The sequence below is a fragment of the Myotis myotis genome, unplaced genomic scaffold, assembly GCF_014108235.1.
Source record: "Myotis myotis isolate mMyoMyo1 unplaced genomic scaffold, mMyoMyo1.p scaffold_m19_p_7, whole genome shotgun sequence".
Lineage (NCBI taxonomy): Eukaryota > Metazoa > Chordata > Mammalia > Chiroptera > Vespertilionidae > Myotis > Myotis myotis.
This window is the reverse complement of record NW_023416379.1, coordinates 45,089,153-45,112,137: the sequence shown is the minus strand read 5'-3', so window position 1 is coordinate 45,112,137 and position 22,985 is coordinate 45,089,153. Positions and strand designations below refer to the sequence as shown.

General features: G+C 44.1%; 1 protein-coding gene across 2 annotated transcripts in view; it reads right to left on the bottom strand.

Annotated features, from left to right (window-relative positions):
• Window positions 1-22,985, bottom strand: part of FAXC (failed axon connections homolog, metaxin like GST domain containing) — a 58,197-nt gene that overhangs the window by 22,783 nt on the left and 12,429 nt on the right. For both annotated transcript variants that reach the window (XM_036317999.1, XM_036318000.1), the window contains 2 exons: window positions 16,934-17,130; window positions 8,459-8,682 (listed from right to left, as the gene is read on the bottom strand). In XM_036317999.1, coding sequence (XP_036173892.1) covers window positions 8,459-8,682; window positions 16,934-17,130 — 421 coding nt within the window. The remainder of the gene's footprint in view (window positions 1-8,458; window positions 8,683-16,933; window positions 17,131-22,985) is intronic.

The following is a 22,985-nucleotide window of genomic DNA, read 5'->3' as shown; positions in this document are numbered from 1 at the left end:
CACGCCCAAAAAAATAATTGAAAAAATTGTGACAAAATGTTAACAGCTATTAAATTGCAGTGATGGTTATAAAAGCTATTTATTGGACTACTCGTCCACTTTTCTGTATGTTTGAAAAAAAATTCATTTAAAAAATCCAAACCAATGGATCTTGTTCACTAATAATGGGTCAAGGAAAAAATGTTAAATCTTAAATTATAACATTTGGCAGTCATCCTCCAATGTTTAAATGGACAATGCTGAGTGACCCTCCTTTAACAGGTGAATGAACTTAGCTATTTGGAGGTTTATTGGTACCTGGATACCCTGACTCTCATCAGAGTGGTTCTCTTGTGATTTTTTTTGTCTAAATTGTAAAATCAGTGAAAGAAATCACACAATAAATCACCACTTGAGAGTTAAAACTGGATCCCCCAGTACCCATAACTAGTGCCCAGCACACAGTAAGTACTCAATAAATATATTTTTCAGTGAATGACAACTATATTATAATACCTTGCCCTTAAATTGTTTAGACCACAATTATCCCTCTAAATACTTGATAGTATAGGACTCTAGGATGCAGAACTCTGGGGATCACCCAAGGGCTTGTATAGGTACTTGAGCTAATAGTTCATGAAGAACTAGTTTGACCTTGCTCCATACTGCTACAGCTCACCTTCCATGAAAGCAAGATGGCCTTCTAACCAGGCAGCACAGCAAGTCAGTCCTTACATTCTCCTGAGAGAATGTCCAAGGCTGGACCACCTAATGCAAGAAGAACTCTCTTTACCCAACTACATGGAAGAGTATACCACTGGTAGTTACTAAGGAATTAAACATAAAATAGCTGACTCAGGACCAGCCAAAGATTGCCCTCAACCCCTTCTTGCAAAAAAATAACATTAGAAAGTGGATCTACCAGTAAGAGGTGCCTGTGCAATGGCTGTAGAGTAACTTATCAAAACCTCTAGGTTCTCTAAGATCCACCTCTATAATAAATTATATCAGAAAAATATTGGAATTATATTAAAGTAGGTCCCCAAACAAATGCCTTTGGAGCTGCAATTCAATGTTAAACCTTGAGCTTTCATTAAGAACATTTTTACAAATGTTTATATTCAAAAGCACTGTCCAAAAAAGAAAAACAAAAGCACTATATTTAAGGAAATCCAATCTCCCTTATGTAACATCCATTGAAGAATTTCTTCCTAGAATTCAGGATTTAAAAAAAATTGTCCCATTTGAAAAAGAAATTGTGTGTTTTCTTTTCCTAGAAAATAAGTGCAAACCTGCCCCATACATTTCCCATTTCACCTTGGTAGCCAAAACACTCAAAGTTAAATTGTGCCTAATTACAGAAATACTCATTCCAAGAACACAATTTTTTTTCTAAATTGGTTCCTAAAATTTTTGTATTAATGTTGAATACTAGAATATTTCCCTGTCTTATATGTGGATTGCCTCGAATTCCTTTTGGAAGTTAGTATTCATTCAGCAAATAGTTATTGACTGCCTATTATTTACCAGGCCTCCTGTTAGATACCAGGGTTAGAGCCAATTCCTTCAAAATGACAACGTCCACAGGCCAGGTTGGGGGATAGTCAGGGGGAGGGGAGAAGCACAGGAAGAGGCTGGAGAAGTACAATGTAGTATACAATGTAGTACTTGCATGATGGAAGTATGCAGAGAATGAAGCAGGAGAGGAGAGAAAGGCCCAGTGTAGGGAGCCCCATGAGGTTGGAGGGGGTTGGGGAGAACAGAAGTTTTTAAGTAAGTGGAGGTAAGTCTTGAGAATCTGTCAAATTAAGCAAGGCAAGGGAAGCCTACGGGAAGGCATGAGGCTGAAAAACAGCACAGTGGGCCTCAGGGACCCAAGGGTAACTTCGTGCGGTGGGAATCAAGGTGCGTGTAGGGAGAAGGAAGAAATAAGGAGAGAGATGTGAGTAGAACTCAGATTGTGAAGAAAAGGAATTTGGATTTTAGTCTGAAATGATTGAGAGCTTACAGGTCTGATGTGCATTTTAGATGAACCACTCTACTGGAACTAAAAGGCAAAACTGGGTGGTATAAGAGGGAGCATGCTGGCAGGCTCTGAGTCCTGGTCAGACGTCAGACGGCTCAGGTATTGCCTGAGCCAGGAGCTGGCCTATGGCAGAAGGCAGCTCAATAGAAGGAGCAGAGCTCACTGCAGGGACAGGGTTCAAGGCTCTGAGGTGTTGGCCAAAAGGTCCACACAAGCACTGTGAATGCCTACAGTGGAGCTGGGGTTGAAGAAGATGACCGTGAGTCACAAAAGTCTTTAAGATTCCAAGTAAGACAGAGAAAATATTGCCTCAAATGTCACTCAGAGACTGTATCTGTGATATATAAGTATATCAATTCTATTTTAAAGAAAAACCCCAATATTCAATTTAAAAATGGACAAAGGATTGGAGCACCAATTCACGTAAGAAACATAATTAGGAAAAATCCAAAGGGAAAAAATGTTTCTTACAAGTGAGTAAAGAATCAGAAAACAAAAAAAACCTTAAGATAACAGTTTACAATGCATAAGGTGGTAAACTGTTTTTCAGTAATAAGGCCTGTTACTGATGAGACTTCAAACTCATACCTCAATCTTCCTTCTACTGTCACTTTGTAAATCTCTTTAGGAAAACGCTGCTCCAGGTGAAATCCCTCTCCTCCCCACCAGAGCACTCAACAAACCTCGATGTCACCACACATCCATGAAGCCCCCTTTGAAAAGCAGCTTCTTGCCCACACGAATATCATGGCAGATGGTGTCCTATGGTTTAAAGAAATCAAGAGATGGTCGATCCAACCAGTAAGTCCAGCAAGTCAGGAAGAGACAGTGATTTATTCATAATGAGCCAATGATAGTCCTTCATGAAAACTATCTACTTAATAATTCATTCTAGTATTTTTTTTTTTATTTCACTATGCGACTCTACTTCTCCCTCCCCTTTTAGAAACTGGAACAATTTCCTGTGTCCATCTTCTGACATTTTCCCTATCCCTCCCACTTCGGAAAGACTACATTCAGAGTTCCAAGATCACATGGGAAATTTTTCACATCTTAATACACCATTGGGACATTTTTCACATCCTAGGACTTGATTATAAGCTTCTTGAAGACAGAGACCATTCTCACTCATCTTTGTTTCCCAGGAACCTCGCATAGCACCTGGTCTATAACTAATACAAAAAACAGTATTTAAAGAATTAGTTTGCATATTAGTTTGTTAGTTGTTTACAATTATTGAAGTGCTCTCTTGTGACCTTCTCACCTAGTTTGTATTTCAATTCTTACTTATCTAGAAGCAAATTATGAGTTAAGTATTTTTACTTTCTCCTTGCTGTCACTTAACTTTATACCCTTAAAAAAACCTTTAGGTATCCCACTGAACTCCAACCTCCTGACACCATAGCTCACTGCTTAGCTCTTTAAAGCATCCTCTGTCAGGTGACAGCTCTAGTCTCTCAAAGCTGTGCCCAACTTGTTCACCACTGTCTCTTCAACCCCCACAAAGAACCTGGCACACCTTTGTGTGTTTGACCATATAGCCAGACTCACACAGCCACAGTCAAAGGCATTGCCCTTCTGTCTGAATTCCAATTATTACAAATACTAGAGGCCCAGTGCATGAAATTCATGCACGGGGGGGGGGGAGGGAGCCCAGCCTGCGCCCTCTCACAGTCCGGGAGCCCTCAGGGGATGTCCTACTGATGGCTTTAGTCTGCTCCCCCTGGGGAGCAGGCCTAAGCCATCAGTCAGACATCCTTAGCACTGCCACGGAGGCGGAAGAGGCTCCTGCCACTGTCGCTGCACTCGCCAGCTGTGAGCCTGGCTTTTGGCTGAGCAGTGCTCCTGCATTGAGCGTCTGCCCTCTGGTGGTCAGTGCGCGTCATAGCAATCGGTCATTCTGCCGTTTGGTCAGTTTGCATATTAGCCTTTTATATATAGGGCTCCAGGCCTGGTGCACGAATTGTGCACAGGTGGGGTCCAGCCAGGCAGCCCCAATCTGGGCCGATCGGGCTGGGCCAGCTGGGGAAGGGTTCATGGGAGGTTGGCCGGCCGGCCCCACCCCCTGGTCAAACTCTGGGTCCAGGGGACAATTTGCATATTAGGCTTTTATTATATAGGATACTCTCCCTTCTAAGTCTCTAGCCATGACTGAAAAGTATATCCTTCTATAGGAAATTGCAGATGCCACCTGGAGAACCCATCACTATTTCTGATTCCACCTCTTAATGCATTCACTATTTCTGATTCCACCTCTTAATGCATTTACAAATTTCTGGTTTTTGCTCAGAAAGTACTCGCAGGTCCACAGATGCTGAAATCCAGATTGGCTGTCTGCTAAATGCACCCTGACATTCATTAGCTCTTTCCTTCACCCACCCAACACATATTTATTGCTCATCAATGGTGCACAGCTGAGCCTCATAACTGAAACCATATTTTTATTATCCTCCCCCTATATGATTATCTCTCCCGAACCAATTTTATTTACCAATCATGCATTTGGTTTTCTCATGAGATAACTACTGTGTCACCCCATAGGATCTATAACAGTTCAATTAAAAGCAAAGAAACATTCGACTTTAGTAGTCTGTGCTGCCTTATTGCCATCAGATAAATGCACAGCTTCCTTAAGACTCCTTTGTAACAGTCTGAACTATCACCAATTACCCACCCCCATTCTGCAGACTGTGACCCCAGCCTGAGTTCTAGGGGTCAGTAGAGACAAGAAAGGCACACACCCTAAAGAGGGCAGCTCCCTTATTGTAGTGACCACATTCCCTCCCCTAATCTGTTTCTTCCTAGATCCCAGCTTCCTCCTTTGGAGTCCTGGCTCACTGAGACTGGCTCTCCCTTCTCTTAGCCTTCTCTCAGAGGGCTAAGGGGTTCTGCAAAGTGGCATCCTGCCTTTCAAAGATTTCTGGCCTAGACTTCCAGGCATAATTGCAGCCATACTCTCTTTACCTTTTCCTTGACACACACCCTTCCCTGAGTCCCCTCACTCTACCACAGCCCACTTACTTCCTGAGCCATAAGCACCTCTTTTGTACCACAGTGAGGCTCCCCAGGCTGGAGGTATGAAACCCCAAAGGCATTTTTGGTTGAGAGTGGGCTAGAAATTTTCTATTACTAATCACAAAAGCTTCTTTTCATCTTTTATATATTATTTAACTAAGAATGAAGTGATCAATCAAATATCTATGTACTTAAAAACCATTTTATTTTTTAATTCATCCTGAAAAGCTGTACCACATTGTAACTATACATGCTAAAAAGGGTGGCCATGATGCATGCATGGCAGGCGACTCGTCTTACTGCTGTTGGAAGGAAGCACTCCTTGGCCTCCCTAGACTCTTTCTTAAATCATTGAGCTCACATACTGATATTTATTAAAATAACCAAGAGATTTGGCTCTTTGACATGTGCCAACCCAATGTCAACAAGGACTCTGAAAAATAGAGGCTCCCCAAGCCATCTTTATGTCTTAATAAAAGGCTTCAGGCTGGGCGGGGAAGAAGGGTGCTATCCATTTTTCATTAGTCAAGCACAGCTGGCTGGCAATCAGCTTGTTTTTCTGACTTCCATTAACAAATTCCACTTTATTACTTGGCTCTTTCAATAGCAGCTCCAAAAAGAGATCATTTCTCCTCAAGTACTTATGCATGTCAGCCTGAAGTTTTAACATCTCTTTGTTGGGGAGCCAGCCTCCTAAGGAAGGGTATAACCTCGACTCACAAAGCCCAGGAAATCTAAATCAATGACAACTATTTTGATCCTAAAATGCTCCTCACTCATAAGTCCCTTTCTCATTATTTGCCTGGAAGATCCTTCCTTATTTTCTTCACTAGGATGACGTTTACTTTCTTGGGCCAGCATGACGGCCTCCTCTTGTATGGCCTCCTAGCTCTCCCCCCATTCCATCCGGCTTCTGCTGTGTCCCCAGCGCAGAGGTATGAAACCCCAAAGGCATGGAGCTTCGTCCTGTCCTGCGACCTGCACAGCCTGCCTTGTGCATGGCTCCTCCTCTAGGGCAGGGAATAGTGAACTTTTCTGGCTGGTCAGACGGTAAACATTTTAGGGTTCCCAGACTACATTTAATCTCTGTTGCATTTTTGTCCACATAATTTAATAATGTAAATGCCATTTTTAACTAATAGGCCATAAAACCAAACAAAATAAAATGGATCACCATCTCAGGGCCATCCATTCCTACTCATACTTTAAAGTCTCATCTCTCCCACTGGACTGTAAGCTCCCTGAGAGCAGGGACGACCTCTAATTTGTCTTTGAATTCCCCAGTTCCTGGATATAGAGGTGTTCAAATCATTGATGTCTATTACACTGAAACATCAATATCTAATTTGTCCTGATGAATCAAACATATCCATGGACAATTACCCAAATATATATATTTGGCTCAATGAGACTGGCTCTCCCTTCTCTTAGCCTTCTCTCAGAGGGCTAAGGGGTTCTGCAAAGTGGCATCCTGCCTTTCAAAGATTTCTGGCCTAGACTTCCAGGCATAATTGCAGCCATACTCTCTTTACCTTTTCCTTGACACACACCCTTCCCTGAGTCCCCTCACTCTACCACAGCCCACTTACTTCCTGAGCCATAGCACAACCATATATATATATTTTTTTTTTTAATTGATTTCCGAGAGGAAGGGATAAAGGGATAGAAACATCAATGATGAGAGAGAATCACTGATGGGCTGCCTCCTGCACACCCCACACTAGGGACCAAGCCCACAACCCAGTCATGTGCCCTGACCAGAAATTGAACTGTGACCTCCTGGTTCATAGATCAACCCTCAACCACTGAGCTATGCTGACTGGGCAATTTCCCCAACTCTTAAACAATCCCAACAGAAAGTCATTTTGCATTTTGAGTCCCTTAGGCATTGGGCATTAAAGGTAAGCTCTGTTCCTGGGTGTAGGGAGAAGTAGATGATTTTTGCCTCATTTAGTAAGAAAAACTATGATATTCAGCCAAAGAGCTTCTCACTCCTCAATGCAGAAAAAAAATAGTGCCTCTGTGAGAGAGTTCTCTGTGAGATTGGGCCCCAAACAGCACCTAACTCCAGCTCACTCAGCTTCTGAGCAGCCACTGTTTCTCTTTGCAGAAAATCATCTAGATTGGTGATGCTGTCTTGAATACTTGCCAGGTATTCAGCCTAGCTATTAGCAACTCATTCACCTCCCATCTCACCACAACTGGGGAGAAAGCATTTCCAAGTCATACATGCCAGAGAAACACCGACAGTCATCATTAATACAGCTAGCACCCTGCCCCCTAGTTCTCCCAACCAGAAATGCCCCAGAAAGGTCATGACCACCCCTCTCTGGTTAAGGAGCCCCACTGCTAAATTGTGAGAGATGAGCAGCATGTCACTGGCATAAGTCTTAACTTCGAGGGCTCCATGCCTGGCTTGCTGGGGCTCCCCGCAGCGTGAGCTGGAGAGAAAGGGAGGAAGCCAGGAGCGGACAGAACCAATGCTAAGGAGGAAATGGCCCTCGGCACGCCTGCTCTGTGAGGCTGGGCGTCTAGTCTACATTCCAACAGAACGGGACAAACTGGAGACTAATCCCACTCATATCCACATCAGGCAGGCCCCTTGGCTCAGGGAGGAAAGGCACCAGAAGGTCCAGGCAGTGCCAATCTTCAAGCCAGGCAGTGCTTTCGAATGCCTGTTCAGAGTAGGAGCTCAGCCAGCCCCACCACCACCCCACACCACCACGTAACAAAGCTGCCGAGAGCCAGTGCTGGGATTCAGGGGAGGACTCCGGGTCCAGTAAGCATCTGGAATGTGGAGCAGGAAGGAGCCAGAGTGGGTCACCCTGCAGAGGGCAGGTTACACCCAGCACAGCCCCCAGTTCCCAGGGCATCAGGAGGGTTTCAACAAAACAAATCCCATACCCCACTTCCTAGAGGTGAGGTCCCTAATGTGCTCCAGAATGGAGATGAGGGTGCCGAGAGAGGGCCAGTGAACCCCACCCTCCCCAAACAAAATCGGCAGCCCAAAGGACTAGGTCGTATGACTAGTCACACAGAGAGCTTGGCTCCCTATGTATGAGTTGGCCCCGGGAGAGGCTATCATTTCACACATAGAAGCTCTTAAGTTCAAATCATATTTATGAATCATTATAGCTAAGACTCAAGTCTGTCCAGTACAGAATCACATCAGCCCAGCCACCTGCAGCCAACAGGTGAACGAGGGTGGGTCACTCTACTCTCAGCATCCTCACCCGCCCTTGGACACACACTGCTCTTCACTGTTCCTGGAGGGATGTCCCCAGCACAATTAAGCCCATGGTGGGACTGAAACCTACACGTGGAAGCAAAGAAACCAACCGAAATCAAACTTTAAATCAGTAAACTAACAGTGCTCTACTAATCATGCAAAAAGTAAGGGTGGAAAAAAAATATGGAATAGAAGGTGTGGTACGTTACCCAAAAGCCCTGCTAAAGACCGCATGTCCTTCTCCATCAGCATGTAAATCTCTTCCTCTGAGAAGCGGCCAATGCCGTGGCCGTGCATCTCGCGTTTCACAATTCCTTTCGTTATGTGGCACACGACCCACCTCAGCAGGTTGCTGAAGGGACCACCACCATTAAGAGAGAGCATCTTCCGGGTCTCATTGAGATTGTCCACCCACTGGCAATAAGCTAACGTCCTGGAAGTGTGTGGAAACAAGTTACTACTGTGCGTTAGATACATAGCAGCTCCATGGGGCAACTCCCCACGCGTGGGTCAGGATTTGGAACACTCTGGAGGAACTGAGTCATTGCAGCTTTTCTAAAAAAGCATGGCAGGTGTTACACAGGCCCTAGTGGATGCTTGGACTTGGGGCGCGTGGGACACACAGCAAGAAACTCAGATAACGATGCCATGCTGCCATTCCACCAAACCTCTCCTGCCACCCGCCCGCAGACCGTCCCCCTCGCCCACCCACAAGGCCATGCTTCTGCTTTCTCTTAGGCAACCCCCCAAAAAACAAGTAGAAACCCACTTTGAAAGGCTTCTAGGCAGCACAGTGCATACCTAGAGGGGGGCAATGGGGTGGAGGGAATGGGGGGGCAATGACTGGGGTGCTGGCTTCATTCCCTTTCTTGATCAAAGCAATGGTTATACAGGTTATGTTCTGTTAATTAATCAAGCTGCATATTTTTGTTTTGTATACTTTGTGTATGTACTTTATATTTCATGATAACAAAAAATTTTATTTTAAAGAAACCTTTTGCCTTTGCGAAAGGATTAGGGAGTAGGCATACCTGTTCATGTTTATAATAAACTATATAAATTATAAGTATTTCATTAACAACTCGCTCTCCAAAAAGTCAACTCTTTTCTTCAGTCTGTTCTCTAGGACTCTAACGTAGATACAAACACCAAAGGAACTTGGTGGGATCATTTCCCACCTGCCCATGTGTTCCTATGTAACAGGTGGCTAGTCACTGTTCCTGTGTTATGCTGGCTGATACCCAGGCCCTTGCTGATTTTGTTCTCTGTACTTGTGCAACTGCAGGAATGTCTTTACGGTTAAGTGTTGGTAGACAGAAATTAAAGGTTTCCATGAACCAGGAGATTGCAGTTCGATTCCTGGTCAGGGCACATGGCCAGGTTGCAGGCTTAATCCCCAGTGTGGGGTGTGCAGGAGGCAGCTGAACGATGATTCTCTCTCATCATTTATGTCTCTCTCTCTCTCCCTTCCTCTCTCTGAAATCAATAAAAACATGTGTGGTTGTTTTTGTTTTTGTTTTAAGAAAGTAAAGGGTTTCCTACTGAAGACTGAGAAAAATGTAGCTGTGGGCTACGGGCATAAGATATTTAGTTTTTCCTCTTAATGAGTAATAAAAGATGCATTAGCAGTCATCTCAACTCCTATGTTGGTTGAGATAGCAGTAATGATTACTTCAAAATAATTAGAAGAGTAAAAAATATTTTTACAGAGAGAACACAAGGGATGATAGTAAATTGTAGCTACTTTCCACCTCAAGAAAAAAATACACCTGAAAATAGGTCGTGAAATTCTGATCATTTTATATTGTTCTTCTTCTTTTTTAGGGTTTGCTCCTCTACAAAATAAAAATTAGGGGGGAAAACAAAAGCAAAAGATTTTTCTAAATATTTTTAAACATTCCTGATTTTTACTGAAAGGTCCTACAACCAATTTCAACATATTCTCTGTACTGCAACCATTTATTACCTTTTTATTTTTTTATTTTTTTTAATCCTCACCCAAGGATATTTTTCCATTGACTTTTAGATTCTAAAATTTAGAAGGAGTGGAAGAGAGAGGGAAAGACAGAGAGAAATATCAATGTGAGAGAAACTCATCGATTGGCTGCCTCCTGCACAGGCTGGAGAGGAGCCTGCAACACAGGTACATGCCCTTAACCAGAATCAAACCCGGGACCCTTTGTTCTACAGGCCAACACTCTATCCACTGAGCCAAACTGGCTAGGGCTTTCTTACCTTTTTAAAGGAGTGTTTAAAAATCTTGTTAGAAGGGTTTGTGTGCCTCTTCTTTAAAAGTCTCTCAAAATAAACTATTGAGAAACTAAGCAATGGATTTTGGTGAGAAAAGGAAAAGGTATATGGTAATGGTGACTAATCAGTGAGACATTCGAGGAGTCAATGGAGCTTTTGGTATGAAAGAGCTCACATTTATTCTAGTAAATTTTTTAAAACTATTCAAGCTAAATGCTTTTCTATTTGCTCTTCTTTTTACACCTGCAATTAAGTAATTAAGGTGTCAATGTTCACATTCTCTTGGAATAATTCAGCACATTCATTCTAATTGTACAGATCTAAATAAACGGGCTATATCATCCTTCATTATTTTGGAAGTCAGTGATCTGAGAATAAAACAGAATTATCGTAACTTAAGTATGGCCAGGTAATAATAGCAACCAGGAAGCATCTAACGTGTAAAAATGAGGAATACTATGAGGAATACTATGGCTCTAAGCTGATAGGTTGACGTGCGGGGGCGGGGGGGGGGGGAGCGGGGAGGATGCATTCTTTGTAGGCAAATTGCATAGGTTTAGTCATAAGCATAACTGATGCTGAAGGATGAGCAGAAGCTCCCAAGCAGAGCAGAGGGAGATGGTGCGTGCAGCAAGAGCATTGGCTGGTGGATGAGTGGCAAGAACTTCAGGATGGGGGTTGGGGTACAGGATGCCCCAGGAATCTTGAAAGTGTTTGGGGGCTGGAAGGGTGGGCAAGGATCAGATCAGGATGGATCTGAAGCAAAGGAGGCTAAACTTGATTTTGAAAGCAAAGTTTAAACACTTAAAAGGTTTTAAGCAGACAAGAAACATGATCAGACTGATGGTGAAGGATGGGGTGAAGGTAAAGAAATTGGCGGAGGGAGGCTGGCTAGAAGACTACGGCAAGACCAGACATGAAATGATGCACTGAGCCCTAGCCGGTTTGGCTCAGTGGATAGAGCGTCGGACTGCGGACTGAAGGGTCCCGGGTTCGATTCCGGTCAAGGGCATGTACCTTGGTTGCGGGCACATCCCCAGTGGGGGGTGTGCAGGAGGCAGCTGATCAAAATTTCTCTCTCATCAGTGTTTCTGATTCTCTATCCCTCTCCCTTCCTCTCTGTAAAAATCAATAAAATATATTTAAAAAAAAAAAAAAAAGAAATGATTCACTGAACTAAGACAATGGCAAGGGGATGGTGAACAAGGCACACATAGGACAAATACTGAGATATGAGAAAAAGACCAATGGATATACAGGATGAGGTATAAGAGAAACTAGGCCTTTTCTCCCAGGCTGATGGTTTGAGTGGATGATATTGCTTCAGCCAATACTGGCAATACACAAGGTGGAATAGACTTCGTTGATGAAAGATAAGTTAACTTGTTGCATTTGAAGGTTCCATGTGAGTACTGAGTGAGGAGTCCAGCAGGTTGAGAACTCGGGAGACAGTTTAGGTCCAGATAGAGAATCTGTGGGCAGGGGCATTGGTGGCAGTTTTAAAGCTATGAGGGTGCCTAAGGAAGTTTCTGGAGTAAGGAGTGGGGAAACCACAGTTCAAGGGCAAGTCAGAAGAGGAGACAGCCGGCTGGAAGGGCCAGCCTGGAGAGAAGCAGGGGCACCGCTTTCTCTGAGATAAGCAGAAGTAGGGACACCGCTTGCAAGAGGTGAGGAGTTGCAGAGAGGTTCAAGGCTCCTTAATGATGACTTCCATCCCCTTTGTTGTGTAGGAGAGAAAAGCAGATGCAGAAGATGAGGATACAGCAATGGGGAAAGAGTTTTTGAAGACTAATGGGTAGAGCAACAGGTGGGGGTGGGACAGGCAGGAGCTCCACCAATGCAAGGCAGAGCGTAAGGTTCCCTGCCTGCATTAGCAAGTTGGATGCAGGGCACAGAAGAAGGAACAATGGGTTGATTCAGAATTTTGCAGTTAAAAGTAACCTCAGAAACTGTCTGGTCTTTCTCCCTTCTCTTTCCTGCCCTATTCTTGATTTCCTTCCTCTCTTTCATTCCCTGGGCCCCATATTATAGATGTGCGTTAGGGAAGAGAAGGTAATGAGGGCCAGGAACGCTCTTTCAGGGTCAAGCCCTGTGAAGTGTGTATGAACTTTAACTACCAAAGAAAATAGGTGCTTCGTGGATTTCTAAATCAGTTACTACAGGTCCAAGACATCACTGACCACGCTTCCAGACCACTACAAGCACGAATCCACCTCCTCTTGCAACCACGCTTCCTGGAAACTCTGTCCGCATGGCAGGGCTCCCACCCATTACACTCCACTGAAACCACCCTGCCCAAGTCCACAATCCCTCCTTATTGCAAAATCCAAATCAACCTTCTTCCATATTTACCTTTCTTTAATTCTCTATAGAGCCAACAATATTGGCGTATTTCTTAGAATTCTTTCTTAACCTACATCTCCACTGCTTTTCCTCCCTCCTCTTACATGTTCCCAAGATTTCACCTTTACTCCTTCCATCATTCTCACTCATGGAGTGATCTACTTCCCACCCATGATTTCAAACTGATGACTCCCAAATCCACATCCAGCCCAGACCTCTGTCCTGAGATCCAGGGACCCTCATGAGAGATTCTCAGGAACCGAAAACCAACGCTTCCACTCTGGACTCGTCTTCCTTCCCTTCCAACCTGCTTCTCCTCACCTGAGCCAGAAAGAAGCTCGGGAGCTACTCATTCCTCACTGCTCCCATCCCTCACTCCGACCACCAGTCACCCCGGGAATTCACTCTCTCCTCCAACTCAGTTAACACTGGGGTTCAGCCCTTCATCATTCTCAACCCTGAGGACAGAACCCTCCTAGCAGGTCTCCTGACATCTCCTCAAGGCCCTCCAGAAATCCCTTTACCACAAAGAGCTTCCTAAAACACAAATCTGATCATGTATCAGAATGACAATGCTTCTCAGGGTCATTCATTAACTTCCCATAGCTCTTTTGCTTGACACACCAGCCCCCTCCCACAGTCTGACCTACCCCCTGCACTGCCTCCCATGCGGCACCATACAGAATTCCATGTGCCTCCCAAACCCCCCTTTTGTGCCTCTAAACATTTGCAGAGGCTGTTCCCTCTACCCGGATATCCTAATCGTTCCCTACATACTATAGTCCCCTATGCTGGCCCCAGTTTCTACGGGTGCACGCTTGGTGTTTTGCCTCTGAGACTACAAAATGGGAAGGAGAGGAGCCCAATGGTGCAGAATCCACGGATTCTCTGTGTCACGCATTTTCTCATCATGAGTGGGGACAAGGTCTTTTCTCCACTGGGATTTAGAGCTTTCAGGAAAGGCTGCTCAACATCTCCCAAAGCAAGAAGTTGGCTAAAGGTCTGGAAAGCTTATGAAACAGAGGAAGGTCTGTTTTTCCTTCTGCTACTAGGGACTTAAGGGAATTGGAGGAATTAGGATTTTCCTTTTTAAAAATTCACTGTATATTCGCATCTCAATCAAGACATGGCCTTCCACCTTAACTATTTCTTCCTCAAAATAACCCTTGAGGAGACACAAATGGGAAATATTGGCTAACCCAAAAAAGTATTTTTCTGATTAAAAAGAAAAAAGAATCTATGTATGATTCAAGCATTTGGAAGTTTGTGGTCAGTAAAATTAAGGTAGTTTCCTACCAGGATAGCATCTCCCATCTCTCCCTCCCACCCCTTCCACAAGCACCCTTCCCTCCCCACCACACCCCACCCCCAGCAAGCATTAGCAGGGGCCCTTGTAGAGAGAGGGGGGGAGGGAAGGGCAGAAGATGAACTTCTACCATGAAGTAAATATGTCCATACACTCATAGCACGAAGCAGTGGCAAGTGGTACTTGGGAAACTTTCTGGATAAAAGCCTTTCTAACCCTCGCCAGTGTGGCTCAGTGGATAGAGGGGCAGCCTGCACACCGAAGGGTGATAGGTTCAATGTCCAGTCAAGGGCACAAACGTACCAGGATTGCAGGTTAGATCCCAGCCCAGACGAGGTTGTGCAGAAGGCAACCAATTGATGTATCACTCTCACATCAATGTTTCTCTCTCTCTACCTTTCTCTCTCTCTCCTCCTTCCTCCCTCCTTTCCACTCTCTAAAAAAATCAATGGAAAAAATATCCTCAGATGAATATTAACAAAACAAAAAATATATATATTTTCTAACCGAAATATAAATTTTATGAACCACTACAGAAATCAAAGAGTTGTGCCCTAACCAGTTTGGCTCAATGGATAGAGCATTAGCCTACGGACTGAAGGGTCCCGGGTTCGATTCCAGTCAAGGGCATGTACCTTGGTTGTGGGCACATCCCCAGTAGAGAGTGTGCAGGAGGCAGCTGGTTGATGTTTCTCTCTCATCGATGTTTCTAACTCTCTATCCCTCTCCCTTCCTCTCTGTAAAAAATCAATAAAATATATTTTTTAAAAAAGAAGAAATCAAAGAGTTGTAACAAAACTACTGACCAATGTAAGGCTTCCAGCTTCTTTTCAGGCAGCTAACAAAGTGCTAGCTCTTTTAGGGCCCATCAGTCAAACGAAGTGGGCTTTGGAGGGCCACATCAAAGGAACGCAGAGGGGTCAGTGCGGCCCTGTGCTGGTTCTTCATTTCCCTCAGTGCCACAAAGTAGGGCCTGGACCCTGGCAAGTAGGTAAGACAGGCTCTGTCCTACAGGCTACTCCCTGAGGCTACGCATGGCATGCATTTTGGTCCTAACCGCAGAACCCTGCACTCTGAAATGGGAAGTCCAGCAGTTCTGGACAGGTGTTACTCTAAGGAAAGGCACGGGTTCATCCTGGAACCCAGCCTGTGATTACTCCCACGCCTACCTGCACCGCTACTGCCTCCCGCCTTGCTCCCACCCCTTCTGAAGTGGTGCTTCAGGTCAGCCCTGCAATAAACTGGGCAGGAACTGAAAGTAGAAAGAGGAAAAGAAAACTAGAAAGGCACTTAAGATCCAAGAGCTAGAACAAGTTTTCTAGTTAGAAAGAGAGCTGAACGGATGAAATAGGAAGGTGATGAGGAAGAGCCTTCCAGAGTCAACTCCGCACCGAGTGTATCTCCCAGTGCAGGAGGGAAACGCTACTGGGTGAGCTACTGGCCCAGGAATAACAATTAATGCCCAAAAGTGGCCTTAATAATACTTAATTACATCTTTGGAACAAGATAACATTTGCAGAAATCAGACAGAAAACTTATCTACTGGGGTAGGGAAAGGTGTTCCGACTTCCAAAAAATGGATGAAAAAAAAAGAATTTTTTAAAAAAACAGATGACAATAAAACAAGAAGAACTGTTTACAAGAAGGTCTGTGTAACTCGCTCAGTGTCGCAGCCAGCACAAGGCCAGTGCAGAACGAGCCAGCGCACAGTGCAGTGTGTGTGATGCTTCAGACTAGGGGAACACAGGCCAGCAGCCAGGCAGTCGGGGCAGAGAGGGTAGCATGCTTTCCTGCTGAGCACAGAGACGCTCTTGTCCTCTAAGGAGAACTGACAACAATCCTACAAACTTGTGTAATTTATTTCACCTAAGACTTGTATCCTGACTTTGTTTCCTGTTCTCTACTCTGGGTGTCTGATGAATATTATTTTAATGCAACAGTTTGTATTGGTGAAGAGCCCAGTCTATTAAAATATCTCCCTCACCTTAGTGAGTTCCAGTCCAGATCAGGGGTCAGACAACTATAGCCCATAGGCTAACAAATTTACATTTTAAAATAGTTGAGGCAAAAAAAAATCAAAAAAATAAATATTTTGCATTAAGTGAAATTTAAATTTCAGTGCTTTTATGGAGACAGAGTCATGCTTATTCATTTGCATATCATCTATGGCCACTTTTCTACTTCAACATCAGGGCACAGTTCAGTACAGCTGGCCCTTGAACAACATGGGTTTGAACTGCATGGGTCCACTTATGCGTGGATTTTTTCAATAAACGTGTACAATAATATAAATGTATTTTCTCTCCCTTATGATTTTCTTAATACATTTCCTTTTCTCTAGCTTACTTTATTGTAAAAATATAATAGTATATAATAGATATAACATACAAAATGTGTGTTCATTGACTGTTCATGTTCTCGGGCAAGGTCAACCGTAGGCTATTAGTTGTAGTTACGTTTTGGGGGAGTCAAAGGTTACATGCGGATTTGCAACTTTGTAGGGCGTGGGTGCCTCTAATCCCCACGTTGTTCAAGGGCCAACTGTAGTTTCTACAGAGACATGTGTCACACAAAGCCTAAGACGGGTACTAGCTGGGCACCTACAGAAAATGTTCTAGAAACTTAACAGTCATAAGTTTGACCCCTAAGCCAGCCAGAATGCAGAAAACTTTTGCAAAGTTTTCTTTTCAAACGGAGTGGTTTGGGGAGTATCTGAAAAGTGACCGAGAACTTGGCTGACTGAAAGGGGGGGGCAGGCTGGGCACCGCCAGCACCGGGCACTCACCAGTAGAAGTGCTCCTCCACCATCTTGGTCACCGCCCTGGAGATGGCTCTTTCCTGAGGCCCCAGGTTCTTGTTTAAGTTCACTCCAAGCTTCTCCTCCAGAAAGTCAATTATGAATTCTGTGCCAGAAACTTTTTCATGATTATATTCAATCCAAGGCATTTTCCCTTGAGCAGAGAGTTTTCCACCAAAATAGTTCTAAGCAGAGTAACGTTTAAAAAGAGAAAAGCAGTGTTTTATTTAAATTTCACTGTGTGATTAACAGAAACAAACATCTCAACTGTATATTTGATGGTGACTATACTACTCAAGTGAGTGTACTCAGCATATAAAATCTTAAAGAGAATAAATGGTTACTCTTGGGAAAAAAAAACACACGCACAAGATTTACTGCACATGAAGATACTGCTTTTCTCCAACTGATTTTATCATGGGCTCTAGCTTATTGTTGAGAGAGAGAGAGCCAAACAAAAAGAAAGCATATATTCATGCAAAGGCTTGTACACAAATGTTCATAGAAGCTTTATTTGCAATTGTCCAACACAGGGGGGAAAGCAAAAGCTCATCAAGAGGTAAATGAATAAGCAAATTCTGGTATAACCTTACAATAAAAAGGAATGAACTACTGATATACTCATTAACACGGGTGAATCTCAAAATAACGCTGCTAAGTGAAAGAAGTCAGACCAAAAAAACAGTACTTACTGTAGGATTCCATTTGATAAAACTCTAGAGAATTCACACTGATCCATAGTGACAGAAAGCTGATCAGTATTTACTCAGGAGGATAGGGGACAGGAAGTGACAGGACAACAGGATTACAAGAAGGCAAAAAGAAATGTTGTGGGTAATGGATACATCACTATCTTGATTATGGTGAGTTTTCATGAATATTCACATATGCCAAAATTTACCAAATTACACATTTTAAATATGTGCAGTTTATAGCATGCCAATTATATCTCAATAATGTTGTTTATTTAAAAATGTTGCATTGGGTGAATTTTAAATATATCAGACCTCCACATCTTTAAACTGCTTCTCTAAAGTAGGGTCAGCACACTTTTTCTGTAAAGGGCCCGATAGTAAATTTTAGGCAGCCCATATGGTCTCTGTCACAACTTGCCGGGGTCCAACCCCAGCAGGTCCAGGGGTCCCCAAAGTTGTGGACGGAGTCGGCGAAGAAGGAAGCACACGGAGACAGCGTTCAGTTGATCAGCAGCCTAGCCAGGATCTCTAGCCAGGATCTCCAGCCAAGTTCTGGTCTGGATCTCCAGCGAAGTTCTGCTTTGGATCTCCAGCCAGGTTCTGTGTCCATGTTCTCTTGTTAGGCTCTCCAGCCAGGTTCAGTCACCAGGTTCTAGTCAGGTTCTCTTGCCAATTTCTGTAGTCAGGTTCACTCCAGGATCTTTTGCCATGTTCTCTCGCTAGGTGCTGTCTCTAGGTTCTGAGGCCAGTTTCTGTCCAGGATCTTTTGCCATGTTCTCTCCAGCGAAGTTCTTCTGTCTCTAGAGAACGTTCTGTGTAGGTTCTGTGCCTAGGTTCTGTCTCTCTTGGTTCCGTATTCTAAGTTCTGTGTTCTAAGTTCTGTGTTCTAAGTTCTGTGTTCTAAGTTCTGTGTTCTAAGTTCTGGCTCTCTTGGTTCCGTATTCTAAGTTCTGTGTCTTGCTGTCTTATTACATCTGTATTTATACCAGTTGATTCAATCCTATCAATCTCTATTACAAAGGTTAGGGCGTTTCTTATCTCCATTCCAGGGAGTAAAGATTATGTAGCTTAAGCATGATTGTTCGTAAAGTGATTAATTACCCACCTGGCACTAGTTAAGAGGTTTTATTCCCTCCCTAACTCCAGGGGAAAATCCCTACCTGGGGAAACAACCTTTCTCAGAGACCTTGGTTAAAACACATAGCGCCAAGAAGGTGAGCAAACATATTAAGAACAGTATGCCATATATGCCAGGTCCCTTGAAACAGCAAGCATGGACTGGCTCCCGGCAACAACTCAACATTGCAGTCGTAGCTCAAAAGCAGCCATAGACAACACATAAATGAATATGAGTAGCAATAAAAAGTTGTTCACTGCCGAAACCGGTTTGGCTCAGTGGATAGAGCATTGGCCTGCGGACTGAGAAGTGCCAGGTTCGATTCTGGTCAAGGGCATGTACCTGGGTTGCGGGCATATCCCCAGTAGGAGATGTGCAGGAGGCAGCTGATCGATGATTCTCTCTCATCGATGTTTCTAACTCTCTATCTCTCTCCCTTCCTATCTGTAAAAAATCAATAAAATATATATTTTAAAAAAAAAGAAAAAAAAAAGTTGTTCACTGAAATGTGAATGTAATGTAATACAAAATATTCTTCCTCCTTTGACTTTGGCCCCCAGGCCTGTAGCCTGCCCACCTCTGCTTTAGGAGCACCCACTTACCCTCATTACCTCCTAGAGAAATAGAGTTAAACCTACGTAACCACACCCATCAAGTCCTGCACAAGATCCTTCCTTGTGCTTGGATGACAGCAAACTCTGAGGGCCTCCTTCTAGGAGACCCCGGTCAAATCTTAGACTAGAAACCAAAGTTTTCCAAGGAAAAAAAAATTACCATTTGAGGGTTTTTTGTGTCAGAAATTATTGGGTTTAACGAAGATGATTATTGCTCTAATTGTTCTTACCTAAATCACACCAAGATCTGTGTGTGCCTTTCCCAAAAACCAAACAGCACATCTCACCAGAAGGGATAAAAAATATAGAATGTTACAAAATTTTTAAGTCAAGTCTCTCCGTGTCTAAAAATTACGCTTGTATGTTGTATGTGGTATGTATGACCACTGAATTGGCTTCCAATGAGATAACAGGGTTATGGCTAGAAATCATGGTCCTTAAAGGCAGTTGCCCATTTGTGCCCACAAGGACTGGGTGTGGACTACGTTTGAGGGTCCCAGGCTTCTCAGACCTCTGAGGATATATCACCTTTTTTGAAGGCTAAAAACCAGAGCAGGTTTAACTGGTCTCTGTCTCTAGGTATCGATACTTGATCTTATTGCTTATTCTAAAGAAATTCATTCTGGGCCCAGCCTGGAAAAAGGGGAGTTAATGGGGCTGCTGACAGCCATATTGCTTTTGGGAAACTAGGAAAACAGAACCTCCTCTGGTGGATACAGACTATGCAAGGGTTCACAGCCTGGCAAGTCCTCCCTGCTCCCAATTGTTTGCCAGGTATTGCTATGCAGTGAACAACCTGCAAGACTATGGGTAGATGCAGGTGGTCTTTTCCATGCATTTCAAATTTCTAAATGTGGTTATATTACTTTTAAAATAAAATATATATATATATATATATACACTAAAGGCCCGGTGCACAAAAATTTGGCACCCAGGGGGGAGCCCTTCAGCCCAGCCTGTGCCCTCTTGCACTCTGGGACCCCTCAGGGGACGACTACCTGCTGGCTTAGGCCCGCTCCCCGGGGGATTGGGCCTAAGATGGCAATCAGACATCCCTCTGGCAGCCCAGCAGCCCTCGGGGGATGCCAACTTGCCAGCAGGGAGTAGACCTAAGCTGCAGTTGGACATCCTTAGCGCTGCTGAGGAGGCAGGAGAGGCTCCCACCACCACCGCTGTATTGGCAGCCATCAGCCTGGCTTGTGGCTGAACAGAGCTCCTCCCATGTAAGAGTGCCCTGACCACCAGAGGGCAGCTCCTGCATTGAGCATCTGCCCCCTGGTGGTCAGTGTGTGTCATAGTGACCAGTCATTCCCAGTCTTTTTGCTGTTAGGGTCAGTTTGCATATTATCCTTTTACTATATAGGATAGAGGCCTGGTGCACAGGTGGGGGCCGGCTGGTTTGCCCTGAAGGGTGTCCTGGATCAGGGTGGGGGTCCCGCTTGGGTGCCTGGCCAGCCTAGATGAGGGGATGATGACTGTTTGCAGCTGGTCACATCCCCTTCAGGGTGGGGGTCCCACTTGGGTGCCTGGCCAGCCTGGATGAGGGGATGATGGCTGTTTGCAGCTGGTCACACCCCCTTCAGGGTGGGGGTCCCACTTGGGTGCCTGGCCAGCCTGGATGAGGGGATGATGGCTGTTTGCAGCTGGTCACATCCCCTTCAGGGTGGGGGTCCCACTTGGGTGCCTGGCCAGCCTGGATGAGGGGATGATGGCTGTTTGCAGCTGGTCACACCCCCTTCAGGGTGGGGGTCCCCACTGGGGTGCCTGGCCAATCTGGGTGAGGGGCTGAGGGCCGTTTTCAGGCTGGCGGTGACTGAAGCTCCCAACCGCTCCTTTTTTTCTGTTTGTTCTTTTTTATTCTGGGATTTATTTACCTTCTGTGGCTGTCACTGGAGCTGAGAGCTGGCTTTAGCTCTGGGGCTCGGCTCCAGCTCTGAGACCTCGGCTGCTAAAAGTAGGTATCTGGGTTTGTTTGGTTTCTATAATTGTAACACTGCTGCGGTCCTACTCGCTCCAGCTCTGACGGCTGAACGCAGGTTTCTGGGGTTTATTTACCTTCTATAATTGCAACATTGTTTCTTAGACTGCAGCTCAGAGGTCGGCAGCGGCAGGCGGGGAACCTTGGCTTCCTCTATCACTGGAGCAAGCAAGCCTCCTGTTCGCTTCAGCTGCTTGGCTGCCGGCCGCCATCTTGGTTGGCAGTTAATTTGCATATCTTGCTGATTAGCCAATGGGAAGTGTAGCGAAGTTATGGTTAATTACCATGTTTCTCTATTATTAGATAGGATATATATATATATATATATTTTTTTTTTTTCCCTTAAATTCCATAAATATATTAAAGAACTCTTGGCCTACTTTTATTTAAGCAATTGGAGTCTGACTGACCCACTGAGGATAGTTTCTGAAAGCAATTTTGGGAAGAAAGATGAAGAGGTAAACTCTCTACATTTTTCTCAAGCTTATGTTTTCCCTGTAAGTCTGTCCCTGGTGAGGTTAATATATCTACATTCACACTGCATTATTAGCACAGCAGTGAAAGCTATAGGCTTTGGCATAAAAATCTGGCTCCATCATTTATTCACTGTGTGACCTTGGACCTCCCTGCATCTCCCTAATCCTCCCTGGGCCTCATTTTCCTTCTCTAAAGAATGAGGACAGTATAATAACAATTGCTAGAACCAAATGCACATGAAGTATCAAAGTGCTTTCACCCCAAATTTTGTCATTCTGATTTGCTACACAGTCATGATGCCCCAAATTTTCAGCTAAATTTACATCTATATATATAAAAGCCTAATACGCAAAGTGTCCCCTCGGGAGATCACTTGCTATGACGTATGCTGACCACCAGGGGGCAGCATAAACGAAGGGAGGCCCCAGCCAGCAGCCAGCAGCAGGGGAAAGGAGGCCCCAACTGGTAGCCAGCAGCCGCTAGGGACCCTACCTGTGCACAAATCTTGTGCACTGGACCTCTAGTCTATTATATTCCCCGAGGCTTTGCAACTATCTTGAAAGGTCTCCCACCAACTAAATTTGAAGTAACTTGAGCAACTTCTGTGGGTTATAACTCACTGAAAAAATCCATGCAGCTATTATTATATTATATATGATACAATAATGTAATATCTATTATAATTTTATAAAAGAATATCCTCATTTTTTGGAGATACACACTGAAATAGTGAGGGATAAAGTGTTATGATTTCTGCTGCCTATTCTCAAATGGTTCATTAAAAAAATTGTCCATAAAGTATGTTTTAACAGAATGGGGTTATGTTTGTTGTAAGATACATGTAGGCTAATGTTTGTTAGCTTTGTGGTCTAACGTGTTTATCTCTCAAGTGGATTCCTAAGTAGACCAAATCTTTTGTTGCTAAAGTGTTCTGAGATACATGCTTAAAACAACTCTCATTCCCTAGGATCTACTTTTTAAGCCTAACATCCCCTGTAGTTACCAGCTGCATACATGGCCTCTAGAAATCAGTATGCTAAGCTGACCAACTTGATGAGAGCAACTATCCATAGGGCTTGTCTCCAAAGAAAAGTATTGTTTCGCATGGCAAAATTACAAGCCAACCTAGGGATGTTGTAAAGCCGTTTGAAAGTAACTC